The following is a 19,924-nucleotide window of genomic DNA, read 5'->3' on the forward strand; positions in this document are numbered from 1 at the left end:
CCCATCCAGCAATTAATAAACAAAACGTACAACAGAACAGCATTCACCCATAAAAAGGAACAAAGTGCTCATACATGCGACAAAGCACATGGACACTGAAAATACGCTAAATGAAAGAAGCCAGATACAAAAGGCCACATGTTGTGTGAGTCCATTTATATGAAATGTCCAAAACAGGCAAATTCAGAGAGACGGTAATCAGATTAGTGGTTGCCAGGAGCTGAGTGGAGAGGAAAAGGAGAGCAGGGAGAGGGGTTTTTGGCGGGGGGTGGGGGGGTCATGAAAATGTTCTAAAACTAGATAGTGGTGATGTTTGCACAACATTATGAATCTATTACTTGCCACTGAATCATATACTTTAAAATTGCTAGATGGAAAAATTTGTTTTACATATATATACCTATATACATAACCATAAAGTAAAAATAAATTCAATGAAAGGGATAAAAAGGAGGAAAGATTTCAGATGAACAACTACAGAAAGCCACGGTGAGTGTGACAGGGTAACATGTTGTGTAGAAATAAGAGAACTAGTGGTAATTCATTTGTCAACAGGATGGGATGAACTTGGTACGGCACCTAAGGCAATTCTTTTTTTATCCAACATCAAAAGGAAACCCAAAAGCAACATTCTCAAAGCTCTACATAGTTTGAACCTACTGGTTAGGCCCTACCCTACTTCCAGATCACTAATAAACATATTAACAAGTCTTTAGGTCACTGATAAGGAGAAGGCAATGGCACCCCACTCCAGTACTCTTGCCTGGAGAATCCCATGGATGGAGGAGCCTGGAAGGCTGCAGTCCATGGGGTCGCTAAGACTCAGACACGACTGAGAGACTTCACTTTCCCTTTTCACTTTCATGCATTGGAGAAGGAAATGGCAACCCACTCCAGTGTTCTTGCCTGGAGAATCCCAGGGATGGGGGAGCCTGGTGGGCTGCCGTCTATGGGGTCGCACAGAGTTGGACACGACTGAAGCGACTTAGCAGCAGCAGCAGCTGGTCACTGATAAATTGTTATTGATTGGGTTATTCATCAAGGTGAATATATAAGGTGTCTATATCTTTGTCTTTGAAATTTTAAGTCACACTTGTTCAAAATTTCTACCTGAGATGGTCTCTGATGAATGCCCAGAGGTCCTGCGTTCCCAGCATAACTGGTCAGCCAGGAGTGGTACCCAAAACCCTAAGTAGATCATGTCACAGGCAACTTGAAGCTGTTTACCAGAAACATGAGGGAATGGGATAGCAGTGACCTGCAAGGCAGATGGTGGGACGGACGCAGCCAGCCGGTCAAGGGTGCTCTGGAACAATCTCCCACTTGTGAAGATGGCCTGCTGCTGGCTATGGAGGCGTAAGGAACCTTCTGCAAGCCTGTGCAAGGCCCAGCACAGCACATCCACACTGCGGATGGTGGACAAGAGAACAGCTGTTTCCCAGCGGAGCCCAGCCTCTGTTACAGAGCGCCGCGGGGCCGACTTGAGCGGGCCTGTTGTCCAGCAACATCTGAGATGAGGTCATGCACATACCATGATGCTGTGTCACCCCCGTCCAGTTGCTGAAATAATGGTCAAGCCACTGGGGTAATTTGCAATCACCACCTCAATTCCCAAGCTGGGGGCGGCAAGTCTGGGGTTCCCATGAGTTCAAAGGCAAGACTGTTTTCTGGGTCACACAATGCCCAGCTGCGTGTCTCAGGGTCACTGCAAGGCCTGGGTCATGAGGCAGCAGAGGACACTTCCCTGTCCATATCCTCCCACCACGTGACCCAGTGGCATAGCTGAAGATCCACTGGCGACTGCATCCTGGCTAGGCCTATACATGATTGTATCGGCTCTCTGTCCATCTAGAAGAGGATGTGTCCTTTAGAAGCTGGAGAGTGGATTGTGGTATGGAACAGAACAAAGATAACAAGACAGACATTCTTAAAATTGTAAATGAGGGGACTTCCCTGGTGGTCCAGTGGTTAGTACTACAGACTCCCACTTTGGGGCCGCAGGTTCAATCCCTGGTCAGGGAACTAAGATCCTGCACCACATGGCCAAAAAATTTTTTTTTTAATTTTTAAAAGATGTAACTGAGGTCCCACCAAAGAGCAATCAGAACACATAAATGTGACAGGGATGCTGAGGCAGAGCACTTCAGGCTCCTGATAAAGCACAAGTTATAACAACAGACAAGAGTTTGTGAGTGTGTGGGGGTGGGGAGTTACTGGTAAAGCTCTGAGCATCCAACGGATTTCTCCAGTGTGGTACTAAGAAAAAGATCACTGTTTCAGAAACTAGATTTCTGGCCATTTGGGTCCTTTGAGTCACTTGACTATAGATAACATTTCAAAAATCGTTTCAGCATATTGGCTTTATCTTTTTTTTAAAAGACATTTCACAGCTGAATATTTCAGTATGTATATCCCCCCAAAGCACATTTTCCAACATAACCACAATAATACTATTATTATCCCAACACAAGTTAACAACAGCTGCTTAATATCATGCAAGACCCGTGCACACTGAAATTTTGCTAACTGCCCCCTCCCAAACGTCATTCACAAGTTGGTCTGACTGGACCAGGATTTGACAAGGGCCTGGATATGAGACAGAAACAAATCTAAAAAGCAGAGACAGGGAAAAAAAATCAAAATTATACCTTACTAAAGCTGATTTAAAAACAATCAAACGAAGCACACACACTTTTGTGGACTTTTTTCTAGTCAGGGTTTGAAGTAGAGGGGAAAACAGGCACAGATTATTTGGGCAGGAAGGGTTGTTCCCTCCTCCACCTTCCACTTGCAAATACTTTATCTCTCTGTCTCCCTAACAGCAGCGGGGGAGCAGCCCCTTAGGGGTGTCGAAGAATTGAGCAGAGGCAAAAACCAGAGAGATGAATTTGGGGAAACTCCAGGAGATAGTGAAGGACGGGGAAGCCTGGGGTGCTGCAGTCCATGGGGTCAAAGAGTCTGATGTGACTTAGCGACTGAACAACAACAAATGGGGGGACCAGAAGGAAGTATTTAAGTAATTTGTAAAAAACCAAAGGGGGACCAGAAGGAAGCATTTAAGTAATTTGTAAAAAACCAATGTAGAGATTTGGGGAAGCCAAAAATAAACGCGCTGGGAATTTCAGATTCTCACAAAAGGCCACGAGCATTTCCTAGAGCAGCTCTGTGCCAGATATTTTCACATATGTCCCATTTAATCCTCAAGGAGATCCATGAGAAATTTTTTTTTTACTATCCTATTATATAAAGAAACTGAGGTTGTAAAGCAGTTCCATGGCCTGCTGTGTAGGAATCATGGTTCTCAATACCACCACCACCCAAGATGCCCCCATCCTAATCCTTTCCAAGGTAAAGCGGGATTAGGGTCACAGAATTAAGGTTGCCAAGCAGCTGACCTGAAAACAGGGAGAGTAGCTTAAATGATCCAGGTGGGCTCCATGTAATCACAGGGTCCTTAAATGTGGAAGAGGGCGGCAGGAGAGGTCACTCCCAGATCCCAGTAAAGCCACTGCTGGCTTTGAAAATGGAAGATGGTCACAAGACAAGGAATGGGGCTGGGCAGGGGGCGACTTCTAGAAAATGGAAAGGGCAAATAAATGGGTTCCCCCCAACATCCCCAGCCCTGAGAGCGTCTAGAAAGGAACACAGCCCTGCATAGCTACTGGGAAAACAGTAGCTTTGACGTTTGTAGGCAAAGTGATGTCTCTGCTTTTTAATACACGGTCTAGGTTTGTCATAGCTTTTCTTCCAAGGAGCAAGCGTCTCTCAATTTCATGGCTGAAGTCACCGTCCACAGTGATTTCGGAGCCCAAGAAAACAAAGCCTGTCACTGTTTGCATTGTTTCCCCGTCTATTTGCCATGAAGTGATGGGACCGGATGCCATGGTCTTTGTTTTTTGAATGTGAATGAGATTAGTGCCCTCATAAAAGAGGCTCCAGAGAGGTCCCTCCCCCTTCCACCATGCAAGGACACAGCAAGAAGACAGCCCTGTACAAACCAAACCTTGATCTTGGACTTTTCAGAACCATGAGAAATAAATTTCTGTCATCTGTAAGCCACCCAGTCTATGGTATTCTGTAACAGATGCCCAAGTGGACTGAGACAAGCAGATCATTTGTAACCAAGTAGAGGATTCATGTACAAACAAGTTGGCTGGTGGCATGAGCCACCCAAGCATTAAAAACTCAAGGGGTGGGGGGAGCTGCAGTGTAGACCGCCCACCTGCAGGCAATTGAGAATCTGGTTTTTAAATTCAAATACAATGCTGCTGATTGTTCCCAGTAGGAACTTTTTATCAGGACAGCCAGAGGCTTCTACCAATTTACACTGTTCAATTTGGCTCACAGAGGACGTAATTACATCAGTTCTACAACTCTGAAAATTCTGATAAGCAGCCAACCCAGAAACCTTGTAAATATTACCCCATACAGTAGCATCCGATAGGAAGAACCTGAATAAAACATGAATAGCCTCAAATACAAAGAGCTGAATTCAAACCCTTGATTCCAAAAGCTCCCCAATGCTCCAGATGGACTTTAAAAGATTACCCTGAAAGGAGTGGAGCCCTCTCCTCAGTCACTCGGCACTATTCACTCCAGGCAACCATTTCTATCAGCAAAAACCAGCAGTTCCCTCGACTGTGATGGGTGAGTCACCTACTGTGTTGTTCTTTAGTCGCTCAGTCATCTCTGACTCGTTTGTGACTCCATGGACTGTAGCCTGCCAGGCTCCTCTGTCCATGAGATTTCCTGGGCAAGAATACTGAAGTGGACTGCCATTTCCTTCTCCAGGGGATCTTCCCTACCCAGGGATCGAACCTGGGTCTCCTGTACTGGCAGGCGGATTCCTTACCACTGAGCCACCTGGAAGGCTTGTTAAAACATTGATTGAAAGAGACATGTGTACCTCAATGTTCATCGCAGCACTGTTTATAATAGCCAGGACATGGAAGCAACCTAGATGTCCATCAGCAGACGAATGGATAAGAAAGCTGTGGTACATATACACAATGGAGTATTACTCAGCCATTAAAAGAATACATTTGAATCCGTTCTAATAAGGTAGATGAAACTGGAGCTTATTATACAGAGCTAAGTAAACCAAAAAAAAAAAACCCACCAATACAGTATATTAATGCATATATATGGAATTTAGAAAGATGGTAATGATAACCCTGTATACGAGACAGCAAAAGAGACACTGATGTATAGAACAGTCTTTTGGACTCTGTGGGAGAGGGCGAGGGTGGGATGATTTGGGAGAATGGCATTGAAATATGTAAATTATCACATGTGAAACAAATCGCCAGTCCAGGTTCGATGCATGAGACAGGGTGCTTGGGGCTGGTGCACTGGGATGACCCAGAGGGATAGGATGGGGAAGGAGGTGGGAGCGGGGTTCAGGATGGGGAACACATGTACACCCATGGTGGATTCATGTCAATGTATGGCAAAACCAATACAATATTATAAAGTAAAAATAAATAAATAAATAACACTGAAAACAATAAAATAAAATAAAATCCCTTAAGATAAGAACAAACAAACAAAAAAACATTGCTGGGCCCTTCCAGAGTGTCTGACCCAACAGATCTGCTAGGATGGGGGCCTGGCATTTTTTGTTTCCACCAAATTTCCCAGTGATGATGAGGCTGTTGGTCCAGGAAACACACTTTGAAAACCACTAGTATAAATCCATCATCTGACTTTGAGGTAACTCAGAGCCAGCCTTCTGTTGACCAAGAACAGAGTTCAGCTGTTTCAATGGCTAGTGGCAATTTGCAGCTTCTGTGAGGGTTTCTTTTCCCTCCTTTGCAAAGCACACAAATGATCTCTGATGACACACCCATTGATCCTCCTAGAGACATCTGCCAGTGCACACCTGGTCACGTCTAAGTCTGAAGGGCAGACCATGTTAGGATAAAGGCCGCACCACCCAGCTTTACAGACAGAAAATGACACTTTCCAAAACCCAGGGCTGGCAGAGGAGATAGCGGCAAGGGAGTGGGCTATGCTTGAGCGTAGTCAGAGACGGAAAGCTGGGCCCAACCTCCAAGGTGCTCTTGTTCATTTCCCTGTTGTTCCTTGTTCATTTCCTTGCTTACCTCTCATGTTCCTTCATGGAACTGCCCCATGTGAGAGCAGGCTTCACCTTCGCCTCATTCATCACTAACGCTTCTAGCAACACAACCTCTAACTGGAATGCAGAGAACACTCAGTCAAAAGTTAATGAATGAACAGGTAAGCCAGTCCAAAATGAGACATGGGGCAAAGGAACAACTTTTCAATGAGAAGGATGATCATTTAAGAGCTAATGCTATGACAGCACTACACACAATAACTAATAAGACATGGAACCAACCTAAATGTCCATTGCCAGATGAACGGATAAAGACCATGTGGTACATACACACAATGGAACACCACATTCACATGTGCTACGTCACTTCAGTCATGTCTGACTCTTTGTGAGCCCGCCAGGCTCTTCTGTCCATGGGATTCGCCAGGCAAGGATGCTGGAGTGGGTTGCCATGCCCTTCTCCAAATGGAATACTACTCAGCCATAAAAAAAGAATGAAAGAATGCTATTTGCAGCAACATAGATATCATACTAAGGGAAGTAAATCACAAAGAGAAAGATAAATACCATATGATATCGCTTATATGTGGACTCTAAAATATGACAGAAATGAACCTATCTATGAAACAGAAACAGATTCACAGACATGGAAAACAGACTTATGGCTACCAAGTGGGAGTGGATGGAGGAGAGATCAATTGGGAGTTTGGGATTAGCAGATGTAAACTATTTATACAGAATGGATAAATAACAGGTCCTACTGTACAGCACAGAGAACAATTTTCCACTTTCTGTGATAAACCATAATGGAAAGAATATGAAAAAGAATACATATCTGTATAGCCAAATTACTTGGCTGTATAGCAGAAATCAACACAACGTTGTAAATCAACTATACATCAATAAAAAAAATTTTGAAAATGAGCTAATGCTATGATACAATAGCTCACTGCTTAGATATAATAAGTCCTTTGGGTCTGTTAGCTATTTAATTCTCAAAAACCTAGAAGCTGGTTACTTTTTACTAGCCTGAACCTTCAGGTAAAGAAGCCTAGGCCTGGAGAGGAATTTTCCCAAGATCACAAAGCCAGCAAGTGGGATGTGAACTCCGGCACTGCAGCTACAGTGATCATGCCCTAAACCCTCAAGTACAATCCATCTGCCTTCCAGGTCCCCAGGATCTTGTTTTTTTCCACAAGTGCAAACTGAAAGATGTCCTTCCAATTCACACAGAAACATTTTAAGAGATTGGTCGTCCCCCACCATGGTCTTCAGATGAAAACCAAGATTGTTTAGTTCTTGCAAAGTGGTTTACTTCCTAAGGTCAACTGTTTAAGTTTTCTATCACTTTTTTTTTTCTCCAAGAGCACCTTTTCTCAGCATTTAAGTCATCCTTCTAAATCAGGGCCAGACTCCTGGTTAGTTCTCAGTCTCTCACTATCTGGATTTAGGAATGCAGATGGACAGCTGTGTTGTCCAAAACAGTTGCCTCTGGCCACATGTCACCATTAAGAAGGGTTGAAAATTTAGATGGACTTCAAAAAGACCTACTCTGAAAAATAATGTAAAATATCTCAACTTTTTATATTGGTTACACCCTGAAATGATATTTCAGATATATCAGATTAAATAAATTTGCTATTAATTATACCTGCTTATCCCTTCAAATAATTTGTAATAGCCTGTGAAAAATAACATGTGATTCATATTATAATTCTCTTGGACAGTGCTAGTCTAGAATATTCTACAATAGTTCCTACTGGAAAAAATATCTAGAATAGTTTTCCGTGTTGGAAATACACATTTTCTTTTTTTTATATATAAACAGATGATTCTATATTACTGTGTTTTACTGACTCATGAGTAAAATTTTGGAGCGAAAGATACTATATCTATTTTCATTTGTCTGTATGATTATATATGTCTTTTTTTAGAATAGCTTTCCATGTTGGAAATGCATATTTTCTTAATCAGGCTTTTTCTAGAAACAAATATCAGATTCCTCTAGATTCTAAATGTCACATGGATTCATCAGGGCTCCCACAATTTAGCAGAATACACAAAACTACTAATCTGACGTTCTACGCTTTATTTTCCTATTTCAAAAGTAGTAAATTTAATGGCCATAAAGCAATTCTGCCTTGTTTTGAAATAGAAGGAAATGTTTGTAAGGACCTACCAAGCAGCAATGCAAAACTCCCTAAGATTCTGCAGATCTCACCCTTTCTCTATCTACTTGCATTAGAAGATTCTGGAAACATGGTGTAAGAAGAAATAACAAGCATTCTCCATTTTCTTGCCACAATTTTCCCTCGAGAGCTACAAAATTATGCAGCATGTCATTAAGTGGGCTGAGTTTTCCCAGAGACATTAGCTAACTGAACCTGGGTTCCTGAGCAAGGATTCAAATCAAAGAGACAAAGGCAGGCAAAGAAATGTGACAGAAGGAAATACACAACCTCTGGCCTGCACAAAGATTTAAAACAGCAGAGGAGGATCCATGTAGTGGATGGGCCCAGCAGAGGCCTCACCAGGGGATTTGTCCTGTCCGCAAATTTATATGCGGGGGAACAGGAACCCAAGGGAAGGGAACGGCAGAGCTAGAAAAACATTTGTTGTGTATCTACATGTATTTTGCTTTAGGAGAAATCCAGTCACCTATTAATACAAAAGTCTTGTTCCTAAACTCTGCATTCCCAGATGAGGACATTTTTATTTTTAGTATTTTAAATAAAAAAAACCCATTTTAATCCATATGAATCCATGAAACAAATCCCGTACACTCTAAGGAAAATAATGAACTGGATACATAAATAAATATACATACCAAAAGAATGGATGTCTACTGAATTCTGTCCTTAAGGCCAAATGAGAGAAGTTAGTCCTGTCCTCTCATCGGACTTCTACAAATATCAAATTCTATCACAAAAACAATCATCTAAGAACGTGATGGGAATATCTGCTCTTCACTGATTGCTGCTCCTTGGCCAGTTTTGCTGCCATCTTTAATTTTTGGATAGGTGAGCAGTAGCTGCCTTAGGCATTTTTTCAAACCCAATTTCCAACAATGAACAGTACAGTGGGAACGTCCCCTGTGGTTCTTTCTCACTAGTGACCTGACTGGGTCAGTTTATTTCAATATCCAACTGAGGAAACTAGAGGCCAGGGCATTTTTTTTTTTTCTTAAAAAATTTTTGGAAGTCTTATTGAATTCATTACAAAATTGCTTCTGTTTTAAGTTCTGATTTGTTGGCTGTGAGGCATGTGGGATTTTAGCTCCTGACAGGGACTGAACATGCAGCCCCTACATTGGAAAGCAAAGTCGTAACCACTGGGCCACCAGGGAAGTCCCAAGGGCATTTTTTTACAAAAGCATTCTGCACCCCTCTTCTGGTAAATTCTATAAACTGTGCATAAGTAAACGATTAAGTATAGATACATGAAGGACAGGTCTATTATAAAGTATATAGGCATCATATGGAAAACAAAATGTCTCTGTGCCTTTATTTCATCCAGAACCAACATATTAGCTAACATGAGCGCTAAACTGCCATCTTGCTTGCCCCCTAAGAGGAATTCTTAGCTATTCAAGTGGATGTCCACTAAGGGGCAGCTAAGTACCCCCAAGTTTATTTGGGACTTATGTGTCCCAGGTAAGTGTCACCCCAGCAAATAGAGGTCACCTCCAAAAATATCCTCTATAGTATTGCCAATAGTGGGGGTACCATTAAGCTTTGGTTGGGAAGTTCACAGGCAAGGACTCTAGAAGCAGACTCCCACCACACCCAAAGATCTTGTCCTTTGATTCTTTGACCCCTCCTCAGCAAGATTTTCAGAGGCAGGTCCAGGGATGCATGAATGAGAGCATCGTCAGCTCCCCTCCCCATGAAGTGCTTATCACCCGACATCTGTGTCAACAAACCCCAGTGCCAGGGTCAGTCACTGGAGCAGACCAGCGTGATGGATGGAGCGGTGCAAGCGCAGGGAGGGAGTCATCTAATAGCAGTGAGTGAGCAGAGGAGGAGGACCAGGTTTGCCTTCTATGGGAACGTCATGACATAGTTTATGTCTGAATCTTGAGAAGTTTTTGTTTTGCACCCCCATGGCTTCCACCTGTCATCATCAGGGCCCCAAGTGAAAAGCTGGCATCTCTTGGTTGTGCATAGTTTCACTTTTTAAAAAAGAACAAATATCCAAACAGGACAAAAACTTCGGCTCTCTGCTTTGGCGATACACTGTTCATTTGTTCAATCAGCAACAGAAATCCAACTTTGACCTTGCTGTTTACCCCCTTTCTTCTGAGTCTACAACTCAGAAGCATAAAACCCACTGCTTTTCTGGATATGCGCTGCAAAAGGATTTCACCAAATTAGTATTCTACTTGTGCACGGATGCAAATGTATTCAGATTTTAAGCTAATGAACTAGGAAGCAAAATCTTATCCTGAAGTTTCATGTTTAATCAATGATTAATTTAACCCAATGCCTTTAGGAACTCAAGAGCTATCTTTGTAGGTGCCAGCACATTTTCCTCCAGTGAAGTCTTCAAACATTCCCCTCTACATATAGCATTCCTTCATCTTCACATTTATAGTTCTGTATGGATCAGAACACTGTTTCACTTGAGCACGTGAAAAGTGCCTCCGCACAGACAGTATTTATAAGTTCCCAGCATTGCTGACATTACAGGGCCTGGTATAGAATCTGGGGCTTTGGACTCAGATCTTAGCCCACATGGAGAGGGGCCACTGCACCCTGAACAGCCACCCTTCTGCTGATGTCACGTTTCCAGCTCTCAAACGTGATGGAACTGGAACACCCAACGAGAGAGAATGCCGCTTTTGAGGTCCCATGGCTATCTCAAGCCACAGTTGAATCAGTAAGAAGTGTTAGTCACTCAGCCATGTCTGATTCAGCAACCCCCTGGACTGTAGCCTGCCAAGCTCCTCTGTCCGTGGGATTCTCCAGGCAAGAATACTACAGTGGAAGCCATTCCCTTCTCCAGGGCATCTTCCCGACCCAGGGATCGAACCCGGGTCTCTCGCACTGCAGGAAGATTCTTTACCATCTGAGCCATCAGGGAAGCCCAATCAGAGGTGATAGCAAAACAGACCTTATCCTCCATGGCTGATGCATGAACTCAGGTACTGAGCCACACATACCCCCTCTAATGGTGGCCTTCATCTTCCAACTGCATGAACTGCAGTCCTGTCCACGCAACTGTGACCACTGATACCTGCTCTATGTCTCTACTGCTGGGAACAGACAGAGAAGTCAAGCTCAGAGGATGATGATTTAAGTGGAAAGAGTTAATCAAGTTCATCATTTTGAGTTTCTCCTTCGGGAGCACATTGGGGCCATCCTGGGGGGAGACACAGGTAAGGGCATTGGAGTGAATGGTGTGAACTTCCCCATCCCAGTCTGAGTCCACCAGAATCCCTGGCAGGGCAGTCAGAGGGCTCAGAGGTCCTCTCGTCAGTTTCCATCACAAAGCTGCCATCAACACAATCACCGAGTCTTCCTGCCCTTCTCGAAGCCCAGGGTAGAGAAACAGAGATTTGCAACATGGGGAGAGAAGGACAATGGGCTGAGGCAGTGATCGCCACCTGGACTAAACATCAGAATCACTGGGGAGATTTGCACGGTCCCCTCCTACTCACCCCTGAACAATCACATCTGAATCCCTGACCAGAGAGCAGTACCTTATAAAGCTCCCCAGGTGATCCCAGTGTACAGCAAAGTTTGACAACCACTGGTACGTGGGGCATATGAGAACTCAGGATTTTTTGGTTCCCAAACAAGCAACATCTCCACCCTTATCATTTATGCATTACGGAGCCAATGCTCCTAAATGGCATAGGTTTAGATTCTACAGGTGGGTTGGGGACAGAAAAACAGACTGAGATGCGCTGAATTTGATCATTTCTAAGGCTTCTTTCAGCAACCAAGGGCTCTTTTTCCATGATTCTAGTAGCATCTCACATCCTATAGGAAACAAGCCAATTACTAACAGAGAATGTCCCTGTATTGCAACATTTTTCCATGTGGCCGTGGGTTACTGGGAACTCTGCTTTCCTGCACAAAGCCATTTGGTTACAAGCCTCATCCTGATTTAAAAAAAAAAAAAAAGAGTTTACAATCATTAACAGATCTTCCAAAGCACATACAAAACTCTTGAAGGTAAAATTCATTCTCCTCAACTGTCTTTCAAGCCTCAGAAGCTAGAAACACACACACATTTCTGTCTCTTGCCCTGGTACACGCAATCAGCAGTTGTGCTTGTCACATGGTTTCTAGCGGAGCCAACTCTCTGTTCTATATTCTTTGTTCAGCGGCCCTGCACACACTGAAGCATTATGTTCCGGCCCTCAGTGAGGGCAAACAGGAAACGCATTCTTTTCTCTGGAAGAGAAAGATGGCACTTTCTGCCTTTTATTTTTCTTCAGCACAGGGCAAGATGATTTGAAAAGTCTACCCATTTGGTTCCTCAATAGCCCCCTTCACCCTCGGTCCGTTTTTGTTTTTTTTTTTTTTTCTGTTTTGGTAGGGGGGATGGTTTTTAAAAACTAAGACGAGAAATGAAGTAGGCTTTCAGCCTTTTGTTTCCTGAGCCAATTATTGACAAATAAAAGCACAACTGGTGCTGGTGGTTAATGACACCTCCTTCTTGGTAAAATGTTTCTGCATTTTAGACCTCTCTCCATTGGCCTCCAAAACCACACACCACTTTCCTTCACCCAGGAATCAACAGCCCTCTAGGCCAACTAGAACCATGGGACACAAGCAAGAAAAAAGGAACTTACAGCCCCATCTGAAAACATGTAGCTTCTTATTCTACAGGTCTGGGCTGGGGCCTGAGGATATGGAATTCCAACAGATGCCCAAGGGGCTGGTCTTGCTGCTGGTCTCAGGACCACATTTTGAGAAGCAAAGACTTAGATGTTGGTTTTCAAGTTCAGGGCATGCTGGGGCACACCAGTGGAACCTAAGCCCCTGGGGCAAGACTCGACATTGAGTTGAACCAGGATTCTATTCTAAGCCAATTTCTAGAGAAGACCCTCAGAAAACCAGTGCTCAGGCACCAACTCTCCATCTTACAACCTGTCCAGTAGCCGAGGCTAGAAGACAGAAGATACTAAGTCTGAATGTATGGATAATGGCCAATTCACATTCCCAGGGAGGTGAACATATAAACCATAGTAAATCCATCCATCTAATGAATATCTGTGGTTGTTGTTGTTCAGTCACTCAGTCCTGTCCAACTCTTCGCAACCCCACAGACTGCAGCATGCCAGGTTTCCTGGTCATTCACTATCTTCTGGATTTTGTTCAAACTCATGTCATGTCAGTGATCCCATCCAACCATCTCATCCTCGGTTGCCCCCTTCACCTCCTGCCCTCAATCATTCCCTCAATCATTCCCAATATTTGCAGCATGCCTACAAATCCCAAGAAAACCCTGCTGGGAATTTGGGATACCTGGCAGAGCGAGACAGATGTGGTCTTTACACTCATCAAGCTGACCTTAGTGGGCAAAGACATTACTCGAATAATCATGCCAATCCTTGCAATTTTAAGCCACCATAGGCACTAGGGAAAAAGTACTGAGGGTAATAAGAAGTGGAGCAGAGTGCTGGCTTCACATTAGAACTGGGCAAACATAGAGTTTGTTTATTGTCCGATCACTGATCATGGAATTTTAAACACTGTGCTAATATACGCATGACATGAACTTTGTAATTCAGTGGCCTTAAATACATCCACAGGATTAAGTAACCATCACCAGCATCCATTCTCAGAACTTGCTCATCACCAGAAACAGAATCTCTGTAACCATTCAAACAACTGTAGGATTTTTTTTTTTTTTAACTGCAAGGGCTTTTGGAAGCTTGTACTTCTGCAGCCTGATTTTCTAGAGGAGGAAACTGACTTTCCAGTTCAGAACATCTGCCACAGTCTCATGCTGTGAAACCAAATGAGACCCCAAAGAAAAGCTCTTAGCCACCTGCTCTGAGTTAATGGCTCCCAGTGGTCACTGGAGAGAGAAGGGCTGAACCTGCTGGCCTGTTGAAGATGGGCGTTAAGTAAGTTAGAGCAGTTTCCTCCCCCAGGGCACCGTCGCTATTTGGGCTGGATCACTGGTGTGAGTGCTGTCCTGCACATCACAGAAAGTACAGCAACGTCTCTGGCCTCTACCCGCCCCATGCTGGTAGCACCCTCCCCAGCTGCGGTGAATAAGCACATCTCCAGACATCAACAGATGTGTCTCCTGGAGCACCAGGGCCTGGTGGAGAACCAGTACATCAGAAGGATGCTGTCTTCAAGTGCCACCTTTTCAAGGGCTGAAGAACTGGACTCAGTCTCACTTGGGACCCGAAAAGAAGACATATCCTCCCTTCCAAGAGGACAAACCCACTTACTCCATGTGCAAGGCTGTGACAGCCCCACCAATGCACATATGAAAAGCCTTTTGGGAGAGTTTTTTTTAATTCCCAATGCCCAAGCTCAGATCAGTTATTCCAGAATATCTGCAGATGAGGCTTGGGCATAGTAATTTTTTACTTATGTTTAAGTATAGTTGATTTATTGGGTTGGTCAAAAAGCTTGTTTGAGTTTTTCCCTAAGATGTTACAAAAAACCCCGAACTTTTTCAGTCAACCCAGTACAATGTTGTGTTAATTTCTGCTGTACAGCAAACTGATTCAGTTGTATGTATGTATGTGTATATATATATATATATATAAAATTCTTTTTCATATTCTTTTCCATTACAGTTCACATAGCTCCCTGTGCTATACAGTAGAACCCTGTTGGTTTTTTATTTATTTGTAATTAAAGGATAATTGCTTTACAATATTGTGTTGGTTTTTGCCAAACATCAACATGAATCAGCCATAGGGGCACATATGTCCCCTCCCTCTTGAACCTCACTCCCACCTCCCACCCCATCCCAACCATCGAGGTTGGGTCACAGAGCCCTGGTTTGAGTTCCATGAGTCACACAGCAAATTCCCACTGGCTATCTATTTTACATATAGTAATGTACATGTTTCCATGTTACTCTCTCCATACATCTCACCCTCTCCTTCCTCCTGTCCCCCACCCCCACCGCGTCCATAAGCTATTTGTAAAATTTATTTTATGGACATAACTAGTTTTAAAAGCTCTCCAGATGACGCCAACATGCACGCACCCAAGGTAGAGAACCACCAACCTAGCACTTGCTACGCAAGCGTGGTAGTGCGTGGATCACCACCCTCAGCATCACCCAGGAGTTGTGAGAGATGCAGAGTCTCAGGCTCCTGGCAGTCCTGCTGAATCCGAATCTACATTATCACTATCCCCTGGCAACTCAAATGCACGCTCAAGTTTGAGAAATGCTGCTCTGGACTTCATGAAACATAGCACCTTGCCTTGTGAGCAGTCACGCTCATCTTTCTTCCCCGAGCTGCATAGAGCAATTCAGATTTAAAAAAAAAAAAAAAAAAAAAACACTACCCAATGTTGCAAATGGTCATTTTGAAAGAGCTGCTTCTCAGGTTCCCTCCTCCAAGCCCGAGAGGCCACACTTTGGGGGCGGAGACAACAAGGGAGAAGTATGGCATGTTTGCCTCTGTCTGAGCCTGCAGTCCCCCAGAGGGGGCTGGACACGCTGCTATGCGTTCGTGGGTGCCTGATCAACATGGGCTGGCTGGCTGACCAGCCCAGATGTGAGAACAAAATGTGCCTCTCTCTGAGTTGGGGGAGATGGACCGACCGAACTATTTCTTGTTTAGGGCGAGCAGTCCCAAGTCGGCTTGACTCTAGGCTTTGAGAAGCAGGAGGGCTACAGGTGCAGAGCGGGAAGGAGGGGGGTGATTGGAACAGTAAGAGGCCAAGCAAGAGGCTGCGGGGGGCACAGAACGTATTTACTGTACTCAGGGCATGGAATAAACAGAGAAGAAGTATGCCAATCACTGCCTAATGAATTCGCTTCTGGCTGCCAAAGTAGGAGCCGAAGAACAATGAACAATCCGAGCGGCTTCTGTTTCCACAATGCAGCCTTGTCAATGTCCATGGGCAGAAAATTCTGCCTACCATGCACTGGGGCATTTTTCTTTCTGGGCTGAGCTCTTGATCTGGGCAGTGAATTGTGTACCTAAGAAACATTTCATTCGGGGGCCAGGCAAATGAACATTTGAACTGTCTATCCTGCTGAGTCCTTGGGGACGAGAGGATTTCTTTTTCTGGAAACCATTTTCTGAAGTAGCAGCAAGGGCTCAAGAAGGCAATGGTGGTCTGGTTAGCTGGATGCGGATACAGCAAAAGTGTTCCGAGAATCTCCTTGCCCACAAAACTGCCTTGTGGGCACAGCTTGGCCGTCATCATTCTGCCTTTGGATCTTCAGTCATTATTTGTCAGTTACCCTGACGAGTCATGTCCGTATCTCCCATAAATGAGTTCTGGCAAGTACTAAAGAAGATCATGGTAATACAAGTCATGCCATCCATTTCTGTGGATGATTAGGCACCAGGAGGCCTGCGTGAGTTGTCCCTAAACTAGCAGCTTGAGAAGTCCAGGAATACTGACTTATTTCAGACAAGCCTTCAAGGCTTCGATTCAAAATAAATGGTCTCATATGCAGTGCACAAGGGTTAGGAAGTAATCACATGGACCCTTTAGTCAACAGTCTCCCCCATTTTCAAAAAAAATTTTTTTTTACATAAAGAATTTATTCTTGTCTTTAGAATTAAGTTACGCTAGCTTAATTACTCCAAAAAAGTTAACAAGAATAAAGGAACCATCATGTTTAATCTTATCACCCAGAGATAACTTCTGTTAACATAAACTTCTGTATCCAGTTTTTCTGTTTAGCTCTATACAGTTTAACAAGTCCTATATCTGTTCTACCATCAAAATATCTAAGAGCTGACTACTTTTCACTTCCTCCCACTACCACCTTAGGTAAGCCCCCGTTTTTTGTTTTTTTTTTTTTTTTTTTTTACAACAACTAGATTGTATCATAGAGAAGGCAATGGCAACCCACTCCGGTACTCTTGCCTGGAAAATCCCATAGATGGAGGAGCCTGGTGGGCTGCAGCCCATGGGGTCGCGAAGAGTCGAACACGACTGAGTGACTTCACTTTCACTTTTCACTTTCATACAGTGGAGAAGGAAATGGCAACCCACTCCAGCGTTCTTGCCTGAAGAATCCCAGGGACAGGGATTCTGGTGGGCTGCCATCTATGGGGTCGCACAGAGTCGGACACGACTGAAGTGACTTAGCAGCTTAGCAGCAACTTATCTAATACTGTACATCATCTATACTACAATTAAAAAGTAATAATAATTTTTTCATTGCTATACCTCTATTACTTAAAAGTAAAAGCTCATATATTCCCAATACATGTAAATTTAGGTTGAAGCACTAGATAGATAGTAAATACAAGGTTAATTTCGTTGTTTTTAAATAAATGCAGAGGGGTCAGTATTTTCTTCCTGTGCCCAGTGAAGCACCTTATATGTCCCTCTGTGGTAAACATGGCTCTGTGCTCGCATGTTCTACTCAAGGGTGTTCCACTGGGTAAAGATAATTTGAGGCAATGGAAGAGAAATATGAATGTGCTATTCTCTGATTTGTGTCATGACAATTTAGTTTTAACCTTAAATGCATTTCTGAGTTTCCTCTCGTTTGTAAAATGTTCTGGTGTGGAATTCCAATTCAATTTCCCTTATAGCACGTATCTGGAGTGAGTGGTAACTAATTATTAACAAAAGGTTAAGCATCTGGAGAAAACTAATTCAAAAAGATACACACACCCCAATGTTCACAGCGGCACTATTCTCAATAGCCAGGATACAGAAGCAACCTAAGTCTCCATCAACAGATGAATGGATAAAGAAGATACAGTGTTTATATGTGTGTATCATATCTTCTCTACCATATGTATATATGTATACAACGGAATATTACTCAGCCATGAAAAAGAGTAATGCCATTTGTAGCAATGTGAATGGACCTAGAGATGCTCACACTCAGTGAAGTAAGGCAAAAACAAATATCATATGACATCACTCATATGTGGAATCTAAAACATGATACAAGTGAACTTATTTACAAAACAGAAATACAGACACAGAAAACAAACTGTGATGTTTGGTGATGGTCACCAAAGGGGTAAGGGGATATAGGATTAGCACATACACACTACTGTATACAAAGAAGATAACAAGATCCTGCTGTATAGCAGAGGGAACTATATTCAGGGAACTATAATAACCTATAATGAGAAGAATATGAAAAAGAATATATATATGTATAACTCAATCACTTTGCCGTATACCTGAAACTAACACAACACTGTAAATCAACTATTATTTCAATAAAAATAAACAAACAAATGAAACTAAAGGGTGACATCACTTCATTTGGTCTTGCTGCTAAAGCAGAAAGTCACAGATAGGCTTAAGGAAAGAACTTCTCTGAGCTCAAAAAGATACACTAATTTTTCCAATTATGGAGAAGGGAGTTCCAAGGAATAGTCTTTGACAAACAGAAAATACGTTTAGTCTTCCATCCTAAGTACAGAATGAAATAATCAGGGAAGGTGCATGTGACCATGTATCCATTTATTAAGCACTTTGTCATGTATAAAGTTTGTTGTCAAATTTAACAAGTCACAATCATTGCCCTTAAAATGCTTACAAGATAATGAAGGAAACAGACATGTAAACAAATCAGTGTAATACCATGTGATCTGATGGGTAAGAGAGACAGAACCTATGCAGGATGATACCACAAAAGAGAGAAAAATGAAACTGTCTACACAGAGAAGAAGAAAGGGCCTTTGAGAGGAACACTGAAACAACAGTAGGGGCTAGTTAGGCAGACAAGGTGAGGAAGGGAGTAGGAACAGAATATGCAAAGGTGGAACACTAGGAAAGACTGTGGCAAGTTTGAAGGGACATGAATTAATTGGCAGGATGGTGGTAAAAAGCATATATGGGAATAAGAAGGTTGAGCACTGAAGAATTGATGCTTTCAAGCTATGGTGCTGGAGAAGACTCTTGAGAGTCCCTTGGACAGCAAGATGATCAAACCAGTCAATTCTAAAGGAAATCAACCCTGAATACTTATTGGAAGGACTGATGCTGAAGCTGAAGCTCCAATACTTTGGCCACCTAATGTGAAGATCTGACTCATTGGAAAAGACCCTCATGTTGGGAAAGATTGAGGGCAGGAGGAGAAGAGGATGACAGAGGATTAGATGGTTGGATGGCATCAATGACTCAATGGACACAAGTTTCAGCAAACTCCAGGAGATAGTGAAGAACAGGGAAGCTTGGTGTGCTGCAGTTCATGGGATCGAAAAAAGTCAGACACAACTTAGCAACTGACAACAACAACATTAGGAAATGTGGCCAGAAGGACTTAACAACTGACAACAACATTAGGAAATGCGGCCAGAAATAAAGATATAAGCCAACAAAGACTTGTAAAAGATATATCTTCTATCCTCTCTATCACTGATCAAATCCATTCTTGAGACCTTTAACAAAATTCCCAGGGTAGCCAGGGGAATGAAATAGTTACCCAAATCACTAAAGGTTGAACACTGTAAGCCCCATAAGAGGAAACCAAAAGGCCTTGTGGGCTCAGACTAAGGGGGAGGGAACACTGTAGACATCATTTCTCCCTTTAGTGACCACAAGTTAAACTCTGGTGTGGTCTTCTGCTGGTGTGTGTGTGCACGTGTGCTCAGCTATGTCTGACCCCACAGACTGTAGCCTGCCAGGTTCCTCTGTCCACAGGAATTTCCAGGCAAGAATACTGGAGTGGGTTGCCATGCCCCCCGCCAAGGGATCT

At 43.2% G+C, this 19,924-nt stretch overlaps 1 protein-coding gene across 3 annotated transcripts in view; it reads right to left on the reverse strand.

Moving 5' to 3' along the window:
- The window catches only part of GPM6B (glycoprotein M6B), a 161,616-nt gene that overhangs the window by 98,545 nt on the left and 43,147 nt on the right, over positions 1 to 19,924 (reverse strand). Inside the window, exon 1 of one of the 3 annotated variants that reach the window (XM_027533086.1) lies at positions 6,105 to 6,126. The exons of the other annotated variants lie outside the window; for them this stretch is intronic. Within the exon in view, the coding sequence (XP_027388887.1) occupies positions 6,105 to 6,111 (7 nt within the window). The 5' untranslated portion in view covers positions 6,112 to 6,126. Of the gene's footprint in view, positions 1 to 6,104; positions 6,127 to 19,924 lie in introns of those variants that run through there. 3 annotated transcript variants of the gene reach the window in all.

Source organism: Bos indicus x Bos taurus, chromosome X (assembly GCF_003369695.1).
Source record: "Bos indicus x Bos taurus breed Angus x Brahman F1 hybrid chromosome X, Bos_hybrid_MaternalHap_v2.0, whole genome shotgun sequence".
NCBI classification, from domain to species: domain Eukaryota; kingdom Metazoa; phylum Chordata; class Mammalia; order Artiodactyla; family Bovidae; genus Bos; species Bos indicus x Bos taurus.